Raw genomic sequence first — 14232 nt, 5'->3', positions numbered from 1 at the left:
GTTATGCTATATATCATATTCATAAAAACCGACCAGCCAATCCATTTATATTAAATGACTGTATGATGTATTCAACCCATCGTGTTTGACTTTACCTGGTTGTGAGCGGTGAGATTCACCATGTATGTATCCACTCGGCTGAATGTGTGGATGTAGGTGTGGTTGGGCTGTGGGATGACGGTGGCATCACCGCTGATGCTGAGGATGAGCCTGACGTCCGAGCCTGCTGCCATAGAAATGGTGAACTCCACTTTCTCACCGACTGCTATGAGTTTCTTACTTGCCCTCAGCTCCAGCCCCTGAATTTTGTCCTGAACGAAGAACTCTCTGGAAACAACTTGCCCGCTGACATCATTAACAGCTTTCAGAGTAACATTGGCCGTTTTCGGCTCATGAAAAATCAGAGATGTTTTCCTTCCTGTTTCTGTTCTTCCTTCCAACAGCCACGTCCATGTCACGTTGGTCCCTGTCAGTACCTCACCCTGGAGCCACACGCTCGCACCTGTGGCGACGTAATTCTGCTCTGTCACATTGGTAGCTGTGAACCTCAGCCTGGAAATGATTTCCTGAACACTGATATTCTCTGACACAACCTCGGAGCTAACTTCATTGAAGACCTCCACAGTAACTAGCTTTAGGCCAGGACTGATGAAGGTGTGAGTCTTCCAGGCTTTGTCCCACTGCAGAGTGTCCCCATTCACAGACCAGCGGTACTGCAGGTCTGAGCCTTCACTGGTCAGTACTGTCAGGTTAGTTGAAGCGTTAACTGCGACTGGATTGTTGCTGACCTGCAGGTACACCACACCGACTGGTTCCAGGAAGTGGATGGTTCTGTTGACTGACAGGTGGCCCAAGAGGTTGGCTGCCTGGAGAGAGATGTCACACGGGCCTGGTGCTGAGAAATTCACCTCCACTGTCTTGGCACTTATGTTGAAGCTCGAGCTGATGGGGTCCAGCTCCCGAATGAGGTTCCAAGTAAACGTCATGTTAGTTCCTTCCTTTAAGGCTGCGTGAAGGTGGAGTACGCGGTTTGTAGCGAAGCAGCAACCATTCAATCCTGTGCCTCCTCCGATCTCGTCCTCTGCTACAATCTGCAGCCCCTCCAGCTCACGCTGGACAAACAGGAAGATGCTTGCTTGTGCCATTCCTACGTCATTCTCCGCTGTCACAATGATGTTGAAGGTGCCAACAGAGCGGAAGGTGTAAAACATGGTGTGCGTCCCTGGGATTGGGGTGCAACGATCACATAAAATCCAAGAGAACCGGACGCCATCACCCTTCTCCATTTGGGCCTCAAAATGGACTGAGGCATTGAGAGGGACATTTATTAAGCTGGCGTTCACAGTTAACCCACTGATTGGTGCAAGCACTGCAACAGGTAAAATTGTGTGATTCCTGCTAACTGTGTTGGCTGCTGTCAGCGTAATATTGTAGTTTCCAGATATGTTGTAGGTGTGGAGGACATTCGGTCCTTTATGCAAATTACCATCTCCAAAGTTCCAGACGTAAGTGACGTTGGAAGCCAAAGAAGATGTAGTGAAAGCGTACGGTGCTCTCAGGGTCAGGTTGTTGTACTTAGTGCCATTATGTTGAATGACAGTTGGTCCAACGGGCATCAGAACTTCAATCACAACACTGGTGTTACTGGTGGAGATGTTATTGAAGACGATGACTGTCACCATGTAATGACCTGGGTTTTTATACTTTGTCATAACACTCCCCAAACCATTGGTGAGTAAAGGGTCTTCCTCTCTACCGAAGTCCCACTGATAGCTGTAGTTAAATTCTGGCTCAGCTCTGACCTGAAACCTGATCTCCTCCCCGACTGCGTAGTGTGACCTCTCAAGTGTGAGGCTGATGTTGGTTAAAGCAGGCTGCACACACACCCAGTTGAAGAAGTAGGCCTTGGTGGCCTTGTTTACTCCACTGGAAAGACACAGAGAGAGATGGTAGTTCCCACTTGTCAGGTAGGTGTGTGAGATGTCGGGTTTGCCGTGGCGTGTCTCGTTGCCGCCTCCATCCCCGAAGCTCCATTCATAAGTATGAGCCGATGCATTACCGGACACCCAGGCTTGAAAGTTGATGGGGGTTTGCTCTTGGACACACCCGGCAGGCTCCATCCTCACAACTTGAAAGACAAACACCTGCACTTGTAGGATTGTCCAGCCAGAGCTCACAGCATTTGCGGCGGTCACGTTCACTGTGTAGTTGCCGTCTTTCTTATAGATGTGTGACACACGAGGTTCTGATATTGTGTGGGTGATCCCATCGCCCATGGAGAATGTCCATGTGATGTTATTACCTGATGCGAGGCGCGCCCATACTGTAGTAGGGCTGTTAAGCTCTGTAGGAGAGGAGCTCTCCACTCTTAAATCTTCAATCTCCTCATATACAAACATCTCGGCACAGACCTCCGTAGAGCTGATGGTGTTATTTACTGATACACAGACATTAAAGACGCCACTCTGTGCAAACGTGTGTGCCACGCGGCGACCTTGCAGCAGGGCAGAACCATCTCCAAAGTGCCAGTCATAGTGAATGCCGTAGGGCGAGGGCAGAGGGTGAGCCTCAAAATCAGCGGTTTTGCCTGCTAGGAGGAGTCTCGGCTCTGTTTGTATATCAACACGAGTGAGGATGCTGTAGACGCTCATGTTGATGCTCTGACTGATGTTCTCATACCGATTGGAGACCGACACCAGCGCTGTGTATATTCCTGTAGCAACAGAGGCAAGAAAAGGAGAGGAAGGAAAGAGAGGTGAAATTAGTCATTACTTCATTTTGACTTGAAGTAAACTGAAAGAAAGTCAAACTAGATTGGTAATGTACGTTTCTCCAAACCACAAATATGTTCAAATTGTACACTTCTTTAACTTCATGTTTAAGTATGTTCAATTTCCAATTCTGGTCTGGTTAGGTTTAGGCCCAAAAACCACTTTGAGAAGAAAAAGATGATGTTTTGGCTTAAAATATCTGGACATCTTCTTTATATCCAGTGCTTCCATACTAACAAATGCCGGAACACCATCTAAAACAATGGTTTCTCCCTTGGCAGTTGTCTTGCCAAGCTATATCATCTTCTGACATCTATCAGCTCATTTACATGCAATGTGAACGTGTGATGATTACAAACTTTAACATATCCGTGATTTGCAGAAATCTACAATGCCAGCATTTTATCTGCTGACTGGGCCGGTACTATATGTTATTACTGCAGGTGCTGCTTAAGATACCTGGCTGAGAGTAGATATAGGTGACGTTGTTGCTTAGGAGGACCTGATTGGGCGACTCTGGGCAGATGAGGGAGGGGTCGTAGGGAGGCTTGTTTTCAAACTCCTTATATCCGCCGTCACCAAAAGACCATCTGCATCATAACAGCGACATTGTAAAACCATTACAAGAGGACTTCATGGGAAATACATGAAGCTTAAAAGAACAGATGCAGTGATAAAACGTGATAACCGTGATAAACGTGATAACCCACACCCACACAAACACACAAACAGACACACACACACACACACACACACACACACATACACACACGCACGCACACGCTGAAAAGTGGAAATCTTCCCTGACGAGACGATAGAGGGTTTGGACGAGGAGAAGTGGAAACTCAAAACTCAGGAAGCCTCTCTGGACCGAGAATGTTGACAGTGGAGGGAAACTAAGTGAAAGAGTGCTCCATAGTTGGGAGGGTGGGAATGTGAAAGAGGGAGGGAGAAAAAAAAGAGTAAAAGAGAAAGAGTGGAAGAAAAAGGAAAAAAAGTACAGGGGAAACAGCCGAGCAAAGGGGAAAATTCTTGTCAGCAATCTGCTCTAACCACACGGTTATAAATCCAAGGCTCTGTATGGTATGACTGCTGCAGTTCTATTACGGCGCACAGGAAGACAAAAACAGAAAACAGCACACAGAAAGATAGAGGAGGAGAAAAAAGGAGAAGTGAAACACAAACAGATGTTATGTGTTTTCAACCAGCCATAAAAACAAAAGGCAAGAAGAGACATGGAGAGAAAATGACACAGTTTTTGGTTTATATTTTTGGTTTTTTAAAATATACCACAGAAGATATTTATCTATCTATCCACCCCTCTGTTCGTACCGGAAGGTGGCAGCCACAGACATGTCAACGAGCACAGAGGTGGTGAGAGTCTGAGTGGAGCCCTGAGGGACCACATCTGGCACACCCTTCACCGTGAGGCTGGCCATGGCCTGCAGCCGGTCCACGGTCACGTTGAAATGCTCGGTGAGGGTGCTGACGTGGTTCATGGCCGTCACCTGGAAGAGATGCCACATGGCCAAGTAAGACAGTTAAAGACAGCTGGTAGGAGGTTCGAGTCTATCGCACATACAGCTTTATATGCTTTAATTGTGACACAACTGTTGTGACACGACATTGTGAGGTGCAAACAATCACAATATCTCCAAACAAATGACGTGACCACTGAAGGTCTCTAGTAGATTATCCAGAAATTGTTTTTTAAGTCAGGATGATAAAAATGTACTGGCTCCAACTGCCTTAAACATTTTTCTGTTTTTCTGATGATAATAGATTGAACCTTTGGACTGTTGACTGTGAAGACGTCAAGATGAACTATGAAAAACTGTACAAGCATTGTTCTAACATTCAAATACCAACAATTACCTGACTAAATCCTCAGAAGATTAAATAATCAATAGAGAAATTATTTGTAGTTGCAGACTCTCCAGGAACAAAAGAAATCATGTTTAAAGAAAGTCTTTTGGCAAACAGTTATATTATCTGTTGAAGGCCTGGCAGCTACCAGCATAACTATGTGACCCAAGTGCACATTTTTGTTTGTTTCTTCCTTTTACATTTTTTAATTCTTATCTTCCTTCCTTCTCTTTATCGTTATTTTGATCTAATTATGTGTAAGACAAACTGTGAACTTATCCACCTGACTGTCATTATGTCAGGCTGAATGCTGTTAATGATCCAGATCCTGGGTAACATGAACTTGATTTAACTGTCCTTTGGTTAAGTTTTATTTGTTTTTGTGACAAATCTGGAAAATTGAATAAAAAAAGGCAAAAACTTTGGTGATTTTATAGTAATACAGGGAGTGCTGTGCCGACCTTTTCCTACAAACTCATGCGTACAGAATCATCTCTTTTGTGTTGCATGTGCGATACATTCTTTCTTTCAGATGTAATTAACAAAAAAATATATACAGTTATTGACACACACACACACACACACACACACACACACACACGTATACACACACACACACACAAAATACACATTTAATATAACAACATTAAAATTATAATTTAAAAAAATATTGGGGCGCCGTTTAGCTCAGTTGGTAGAGCGGGCGTCCCAGGGTTCGAGTCCCGGCCTGGGCACCCTTTGCCGCGTGTCTCTCCCCCTCTCCCTCATCCCGCTTCCTGTCATATCTTCAGCTGTACTATCAATAAAGCCGATAAAAGGCCAAAAAAATATTAATAAAAAAAATAAATGTTGCTTGTTTTCAGATGCTGACATATTCATGGTGTTTTTTTTCACATGTTGATTATGTGATGCTGTTTGTTAAATGGGAATGATCAACCTTCCAGTTGAACCTCACTGTCCAAAGTTGCCTCAGTCTAATAAATTAAACTGAAATTGTTTCATTTGCAGACATCTGCAGACATTTTGTCCTTGTTTGTTTGTGGATGTCAAAAACAAATGTGTCATGTATCCATTTAATTAAAACAGTTAATAATCGGACATGAATGTGACATGATGCAACAGAAACTCACTGTGAGCTTGTAGATGGCAGCGTGCTGGTAGATGACATTGAGCACAGTGTTGTAATAGGTGAAATAGGGCTTGTCATCCACTGTCCATTTAAACGTGGGATTGGTGCCTTCAAGCACTGATGCTGTGTAGCTCTAAAACACACACACAGACATATAAACATACATGTGAAGAAATGATGAAAAAAGAACAGTGCAATGTGTATAAATATCAAATATGAACAGTGAATGTGACTACCAGTGAAGTAAACACCCACTCACCACCACTGACTCCATCAGCACCCTGTGTGCAGGGTGAGGCTGCACCATCAGACCTCTGAGCGGCTCTTCCAGTTGGATGACCACAGTCAGACTGGCCTCTGTCACATTATTGTGAGCCTCGAGCTCCACCTGTACTGAACTTCTCTTCTCCTCTGTCCCCAGGCTCAGATGCAGCACTGCATACAGGCTGGGCTCTGCGACCTCAGCCCCAGACCCTGCGCTCAGTCCAGGCCGACAGAGTGTCGGGCTGACAGAGAACTCTCGGGGACAGTCGGCCTGGAAGGTCACACTGCAGTTAGCACCACGGCAAGAAGCTGTTGTCTCGTAGCGAGACTGGACACGGAGCAGCAGCCGGGTGTCATTGGGCTGCAAGTAGAGGGTGCCGTTCTGTGGAGAGGGGTGGAGGATCGTCAAGCCCAGAGGAGGCACCACTCGCAGCGGGCATGATGCTGAAGCTGGGTATGATGGCTCAGCTGAAGTCACCTATAGACAAAAATATCATTTATCAGCAAACACTTAAATGTTCTATGTTCAGAGGAACTTTTATAAGCTTATGAAAACAGTCAACAGTTAATGTATTACTGATCCCTCTACATGGCCTACATAAGCAAACAAGACCATCAGCGTGAAGACAGGCTATTAGATATCAACAGAATAGTTATTACAATTTGTACATTCGTTACAGGATTAATCATTTATTGCAACAAATGGAAGTACATTTATGCTTATTGTGATGCTCCTATGCAGCAGAACTGTGTGGCAGCATTTGAGCAGGAGAGATATGAATGAGTAGGGAGCCATATCTAAATGGACCACCTTATAGTGACAGTGGCTGTGGTTGGTGGTGGCTGACTGGTACCAATGATCCAATCGGCAGGCTATCAGCTGATTACAGCTTATGCTTATGAACCTATGCAAAGCTTATGTTTTTCTTTTTCTGCTGTGCATTTCTTGTTTGTATGTTTGTTCTGTTGAATTTATACAGCACTGTTCAAAATCAATAAACATAACATGATTGAAAAAACATGTAAAAATACCAGAAAATGTCTCTATATATGACTCTCTTTTTAAATATGTTAAAAATCTGCCAGATGCATGCTGGGATATGTCATTTGACATCTTACTATCAGGTTGTAGGAGCCAGGCTGGGGTAGACCAGCAGACAGCTGTGCTCCCTGCAGCGGAATCTCGCTGTTTCCCACGTAGAGCACCCTGACAGGGCAAACTACTTCCTCCAGCCAGCCTCCCTCACCATCCTCTACCAGCGCCTTCACGTCTAGCTCTGGGTCAGGCAGAGGGTCAGCGTCATGGTCGGACGCAGCCTCTGTCGACTGTCCGGTTTTGTTGATCCAAAACCACTCTGACTGGTTGAGGGCTAAAACAGGTTGCCGCCATGGTGACTGTGGGGTGGACTGGCAGCGGAGAAGCGCGGCAGGGCCAGCGTCGTGCTGCAGGGCGATGACATCACCGCGGGAAACCAGGAGGTCCTCCAGTTGTTCTTGCACCTGTGAGGTGCCAGAGAATGCAGGTTAAAGGCAAGTATAGATTAATGTCAGAAAAACGATAAAAAAGTCACAAACATTTTATGACTACAAGTTTTTTTCATTATCAAACTGAATTTGAATCTTCCCTTTTGGGCTTTAACACTGAAAAAACTCTCTCCCTGACTCAATAACATTGGAGAGAAAAGTATATCCTCTCACCAGCACATGTGCAGCAGGTCCTGCTGGTAGAGTGAAGACCACCTCATTCTGTAGGGCATATCGTGGCCTTAGTGCCCCAGGGGGCAGATGGTGAGCCTGGGTGCAGTTGAGGCAGGAAGAGGGCTGGCAGGGACTAGAGAGGGGCAGACACTGCTGCTGGAAGGGACACCACTGCTCTAGCTGGGGGCAAGAGGGTGGATCGCTGCTCCTGGTGTCACTGTGGACACAAACAGCCACCGGAGAACACGCTGGTCCTCCACAACCTGAAACACAGGATGTAACTACTTTTATTTTTAGTTTGGATAGTAAAAATCCATTTTACTGCAAACCCCTCCCACTATGCCAACATTAGCCATGACCTTCATTTGGCTCACTGTCAAAACAATATACATTGTGTTAAAAAAATCAGAAATCTCCAGATCCAGACACACAACATGTACTTAAACAAATGCAGGTCACAGGTGAGAAAATGAACCAATGAGTGTAGATGCAGTCAGTGGTGGAAGATGAAGTGCTGAGATCTGTAACTTCAGTAAAGGCAGCACACAAAAACTGCATCAATAGTTAAAGTCCTGCATTCATTATGTTTCAAAAGTAGAAGTAAATAAGAGAATAGCAGCAAAATATAATTAAAGTATCAAAGGAACAGGCGGCGCAGCAGTATGGCTCATCATAGGATTATATAATATTATCATATTATTACTGATGGATCATCAGTGTGTAACAGCATCATGTGGAAGTGGAACGAATTTCATCTCTGCCTCCATACTTTTATACATAGCTCACTTTTTAAAATATCATTGTCAATCCAAATTAATATCAAATAAATATGGAAGAACGTATACATCATTAATCCCTTCACAGAGAAATTCAGTTTGTTTATCTCTGAAGTTATTTTCTTTACATACAGAGGCCGGAAATACACACACATGCAAACGGGACATCTACACATGGATCAGAGCGAGGGGCTGCCCCTTTGGGGGAACCAGGAGGAGTTAGGGATTTGGTGCCTTGCTCAAGGGCACCAAGGCAGTGTTCACTCTCAAGCTACCAGTCCACACTTTGTATAGACAGGTTCAAATGGGTCTTGAACTGGCAACCATCCGGACCCCTAGCCAAGTTTCTACGGATTAAGCTACTGCTGCGCTAATGGAGTAAAAAGTGCAATGCTTTTCTCTAGAACATGGTGGAGCGGAAGTATACAGTTCTGCTGAGTTCCTCAGAATTGTACTTTTCACCAGTGTTTTTAGCTGATTCATATATCATTTTAATCATTATTCTTTTTCCTCTAAAAACAAAGGCTATGTAGCAAATAAAAAGTACATCAATGAATTGTATTTAGCAAAGGCTGTAGTGACGCTTTAAGGAGGAAGAACAAAAACACAAATGTCATCACAAACAACATTAACATTATTTATCATTATTATTTTGAGTCTTCACATCTGACAAGCATGATGGATCAAAACTGCAGATAACAGAAATAAATCCATCTTTGTATTCACTAAAAAAACCCGCCAAAAAGTGAGGACATGTGGAACTGAAGGTAAAATATGTGTGTGAATGTGACTGAAGTGGGAACATTAATTAGTGTGCTTTGAGGAGAATGGTGCAAAAGTGCTGTCTCCATGTGCTCCATGAAATAAATAATTGCATATTGGCATTGTCTCACTATCTCATTTTCCGCTTCACAGAAAACCTGCTCTCATATCTTTATATGAGAGAGCCGCTTGCCTCTCTGTAGATTTTGGCCCCTCACATCATTCCTGTGCATCCGCTCTCTGCACCCCTGTCCATTGCTCAGCTTTGCTGCTTTGTCTCAGCGGACGAGTTCAAAACAAAAGCATTATGAGCTCCTTGTGTCTTCCGCACATGATGCTTTCTTGTGTTCCAGTTACATGCCATGTGTCTGGATGAGGGCAGGATGCGCTCTGAGGGGATGTGACCTTGTTCGCTCTTGTTTCCTCTCTTTTCTGTTTCGCCCTACTTTGTGTCTCAATTCAAACTTTTCTTTCATGTTCACCTACCTAACAACTTCAGACAAGGCTGGTCAGTGTGCATGTGTGTTTTTGTCGAACTGGAGGTGTGGACGCAGGTGGCTTATAGATTTTTTAACACCTGCTGATGCTCACCAGGAAAGTGCAGATGGTTTGGACTGTGTTAGTGTGTGTGAGTGAAGGTGTTTGACTCACTGGGTAGCAGCAGGTGCAGGCCGGGATAATGACAGTGAGGTCTATAGATCTGAACACGGACATGGATTTGTGAGCTGAGGTCCTGGGTGATAAACTCAATGGAGGAAAGACGACCTGCCTGAACAAAACTCAGAGCTGGGAACAACAGCACCTGAGCAGGAAAACAGTGGAAAAATACACACAGAAGGCTTGATGAATAAGGTTTGAGGAGAACGGTGCGATGATTCAAATAAGCTAAGGTTTCTTCCTCACCTCTATGCCACGGCTGGGAGGCTGTGGAGAAGAGAGCGGAGCCGATGGGGCGCGGTGCAAGTGATTAAGTGAAGGGAACACAGCCAGGCCTACCATGTAGATCCCTGCATCTGGAACACGCACTGTAGAGGCAAAAACTGAATAAAGTCAAGGTGGCAGTAGACGAGGGCGGACAGAGGAGAGAGGTAGTGGAGGCAGTTTACAAGAAAATGATGGGGCAACTGAAGTCTGCACTGTTATAAAGAGATTAAGAGGTGAGAGAAAGCAAACAAAACCACTGTTAAAGAGACTAAAGGTGGAACTTCTGTGTAATGTATCTGCAGAGTGGCATAAATGCAGAGTCCAAAAAAATATGGAGTAAAGGGACAATTAGAAAATCAGACACACACACACACACACACACACACACACACACACACACACACACACACACCCTGCAGCCCACCACACACACTGTATAAGCTCAATGTCACACTGCAACACTGGATTTCGTTTCAGTTTTTAAGGCTGTTTTGGTTTGTGCCAGTTTCTCTGAAGTTTGTTCTCTGTCGTACATTTCTGCAGAGGAATCCAGCCTCATTAACAGCCTTTCTCTGGTGCAGACTCTCACAACCCAGTCTCACTTGAAGTGTTACGTTGTGTGTTACTTTATGAGACTGATGCCTGATGTTTACTGCAGAACATGCTTTTCTTCATACAACTGAAATAACTAAATCAGAAGGCTTAACGCGCTGAATTAAAACACAAGGTTGGGTTGAACTATACTAGACTATTTCTATGCACAAAAAAGGCTTCTTTCTCTAAAATTTGGAGCACAAATTTAATAAATGTGAAAATCTGAATAACAGTTGATTCAAACAGGTTGATTATTACAAGGTGCAGTGTGGCAACAAAGGGCAGTTTAAAAAACATTATTGTTGTTATTTCGACTGCACTCAGCAACACTTATTTGAAGGGTATTGTGCCCATCTCTTTTGATTACACTCACCCACATCACACTAGCCACTGAATACCTAGATGTGGTATGCATGCACTGGACACAAAATGGCAGCTATTTTGCTGAAGCAATCACATGTGCTTCACTTGTAGTCTAAGACTTCATGAAGCATGCTTATTTTCTACTGCTGTCATATTTTAGGAGCCCTTGGACATTCATAAAAATGATAGGTTTTCCTTTACAAATGGAGTAAATTATGACAAATGGGAATACATTTAATCACTCATTTAAGACTATTACCTGTATCTATCATGTACGATTCTCTCCATTTCCCCCTGTCCAGCTAGTCTGAAAAAGTGACCCTTTAGCAGAAAGAATTATGTTGCGATGATGATATATTAAGACATAAGGTATTCGGCTGCTACCTAATTGCTGAAAATGACTCTGGATACTTCTCAAATATGGAGCAATTTGTATTAATGCTCTGTGCTTCAGGCAGCCAATATAGTGCTTGTGATTAGTTATGAAGGAGGCTGTTTGCTCTTCCTTTCTAAGCTTGTTTGTGCTGCAACTTAATTTACAAAAAAAATTGATAGTGAAGAAGGTTGAAATTCTCTGTTCTTTGCCCAGACAACTTAGGCACAGAGGGATTTGCAGAAATTACATTTACATCAAGACTGTGTCTTGTTTTCATTTTCTTCCACTGATCACTGGTTTCTATGTTTCTTTTTATCTATTTCAACTGCCCCGTATTTTCGTGTGCATGTGTCACTTTGTGTGTGTGGCGCCTACCTTGGGGGCTGTATTGGCAGACATATGCCCTCTTTGCATTACATGGGTGTGAACTGGTCTGGCCGCGCTGATCGAGTGACACGCACACGTTCCCGGGGGAGATCGGGGGGAACCGCGGCGGCAATCCCTCCTCACCCTCCTGTGCCTCCGAGCCGTTCACCCAGTGCAGCTTGCCTGGGCTGCCGACATCACTCAAGCCCAGCCACACACCTCGCTCCCTACAATGGGAACAGAAAATTGTCTCTGTCACTTGAAATGTACACAGAAACACACACTCACACTGACAATTATCTTTTTTGTAGATGCCCTTGTGAATGTGGACACAATCCAAAAATTAAAAAAACATCACTCAAACCTCACAAAACATCAAGTTGTGAGACAAAGTGGGTCCCAACAAAGACACATTAAAGTCTGTGAATTATATGTCAGCCTGCCTTCAGCCTTAATTGAATCCCAATGGGATGTCAAAAAGGGGGTGTCAGATATTTCATATGCCACTGTGATAATGACCGATAAATTGGATTTTCACTCCATGATTCCACTAATGGACTGCTTATTTGACCCCCTCTATAATTTTTTCTTTCTGCCAACTGGGAAAAGATCATCTTCCCTCCAAAAGAATAAAAGTAAGTGTGTGACTCACTGTGATGTGGTCAGACTTTTTCTACACTGGCAGTGTGCTTACATCTGTAAAAGTGACAGGGGTTAACATATACAAGCAGAGAGGGAACAAGGAAAAGGCAAAAAACAGGGACTGATAAAAAAAAAAAGAAGAAGAAAAAAGTGGTCCTTATATAAGCGAGGGGGCGGAGGAACACATGAGTGGAAGAGGAGAGCAGAGGGTCAGGCTTCATCTGCAGCACGCTTTTTCTTCAGTCTAAGAGGGCAGGGCCTCTACCCTTAGATTAACACACATACACACACACCATGAACTCCTCCTCCCAGGGTGTTAAAGTTACAATGCAGCTGTGCTTTTACAGATGTGTTTTTTGCGACCCTCTCCGACCTAAACACCAAACACTGGCAGCTTTCAAATCAGCACAAGGCCTTTTCCATTGTAACAAAGCCACCACCACGACATAGAGTTCACACCGTAAAGATGCATCACTACTTTTCATGGGAAGAGACTGTTACCATGCAATCCTGACCTGTTCACATCTGAACACATGCTACATTATGTTGGAAAAAGCAGCGATTTCACTATTTTCATGCAGTCTGCGAATGAATGAAAGACAGAAATTCATGAATAGATGACAAAGAAACGGACATCAAATAAACCAGAGAGAATAATCAATGTGTTGTGGTTTAAGCCTTGAAGTTAAAAAAAGCAAATAATGAAATGAAAAGTTCTGCCCTTAAAAACAGCCTCATGTTAGGCCAACACACATACACACACAAGGAGTCACATTCGGTCAAAAGAGCCTAAAAAACACACACACACACTTTTCATACCCGCATCCAAACAATGTTCTTTGTGATTGTCAGTACTTGAAAGTTCAACAGCTGTTTTGAGTATTTGATGTCTGTCACAGTGTTTCTTTGGCTGTCACTGCTGCAAACATGGTGAGAACTATAAAGTTTGTCAGGCAAACAGGATGAAGCACTGTGACACAGAGCTGACAGATCCATTTGTCCATTTCCTGGTCTCTTCTACTGATATAGCATGAGTACTGACATCTATGTATTTACATATATACATTTACATATATATTGAGAGCAAAGAGTCATAATAATAGTATTTAAAGGAAATATCTACTAAAATAGTTTTTCTGTCTTAGTTTGAAGAAAACTGACAGAGAATATACATCCAAAACTATAGACAGGGCAACACTGTGGCCCCATTTCTGCACCTCATACAGACAGAAATACTCACTGTGTGACTTTGTGTGCCAGCAGGTTTCGCAGCACCTCACTCCTGACTATTGCCAGAGCCCCACCGCGGTCTGAACACTGATCTCGAGCATCTGTCCAGCTCAACTCCCCTGGAATGATCTGGAAACAGCGTGAGGCGTGGCGCACCCCGTCCGTTGGACAGTGAGGAGAGGCTGGCAGAGGACAGAAACGTTTGCATCGTTTGAAGTTATACTTGCAACATCATGAAAAGATGAAATCATGAATATATATATATAAAAAAAAGTACTTTTATACTGTGTTCAGTAAAAGAAAACTTACAGAGCATTTAACAGGAGTTGCATTTATACAGTTACAGAACTTACTGTCACATTAATATATATCAACAATAAAGGAGCTCTGGTGAACAAAACAAACAGGAGAGAATGACAGAAAAAGGGCACAAAATGGCACCCACATTAATGATTCACTGAGTGTATGAAT

The 14232-nt window shown here is 43.6% G+C and overlaps 1 protein-coding gene across 1 annotated transcript in view; it reads right to left on the bottom strand.

Moving 5' to 3' along the window:
* Positions 1-14232, bottom strand: part of pkd1a (polycystic kidney disease 1a) — a 76577-nt gene that overhangs the window by 35306 nt on the left and 27039 nt on the right. Inside the window, exons 9-19 of the mRNA XM_030423466.1 lie at positions 13772-13943; positions 11899-12116; positions 10170-10291; positions 9918-10068; positions 7729-7991; positions 7150-7530; positions 6026-6508; positions 5768-5899; positions 4104-4279; positions 3231-3361; positions 96-2713 (exon numbers count right to left, since the gene is read on the bottom strand). Of these exons, the coding sequence (XP_030279326.1) occupies positions 96-2713; positions 3231-3361; positions 4104-4279; positions 5768-5899; positions 6026-6508; positions 7150-7530; positions 7729-7991; positions 9918-10068; positions 10170-10291; positions 11899-12116; positions 13772-13943 (4847 nt within the window). The remainder of the gene's footprint in view (positions 1-95; positions 2714-3230; positions 3362-4103; positions 4280-5767; positions 5900-6025; positions 6509-7149; positions 7531-7728; positions 7992-9917; positions 10069-10169; positions 10292-11898; positions 12117-13771; positions 13944-14232) is intronic.

The sequence above is a fragment of the Sparus aurata genome, chromosome 1 (assembly GCF_900880675.1).
Source record: "Sparus aurata chromosome 1, fSpaAur1.1, whole genome shotgun sequence".
Taxonomy (NCBI): Eukaryota; Metazoa; Chordata; class Actinopteri; order Spariformes; family Sparidae; genus Sparus; species Sparus aurata.
This window is presented reverse-complemented; position numbering and strand designations above follow the sequence as displayed.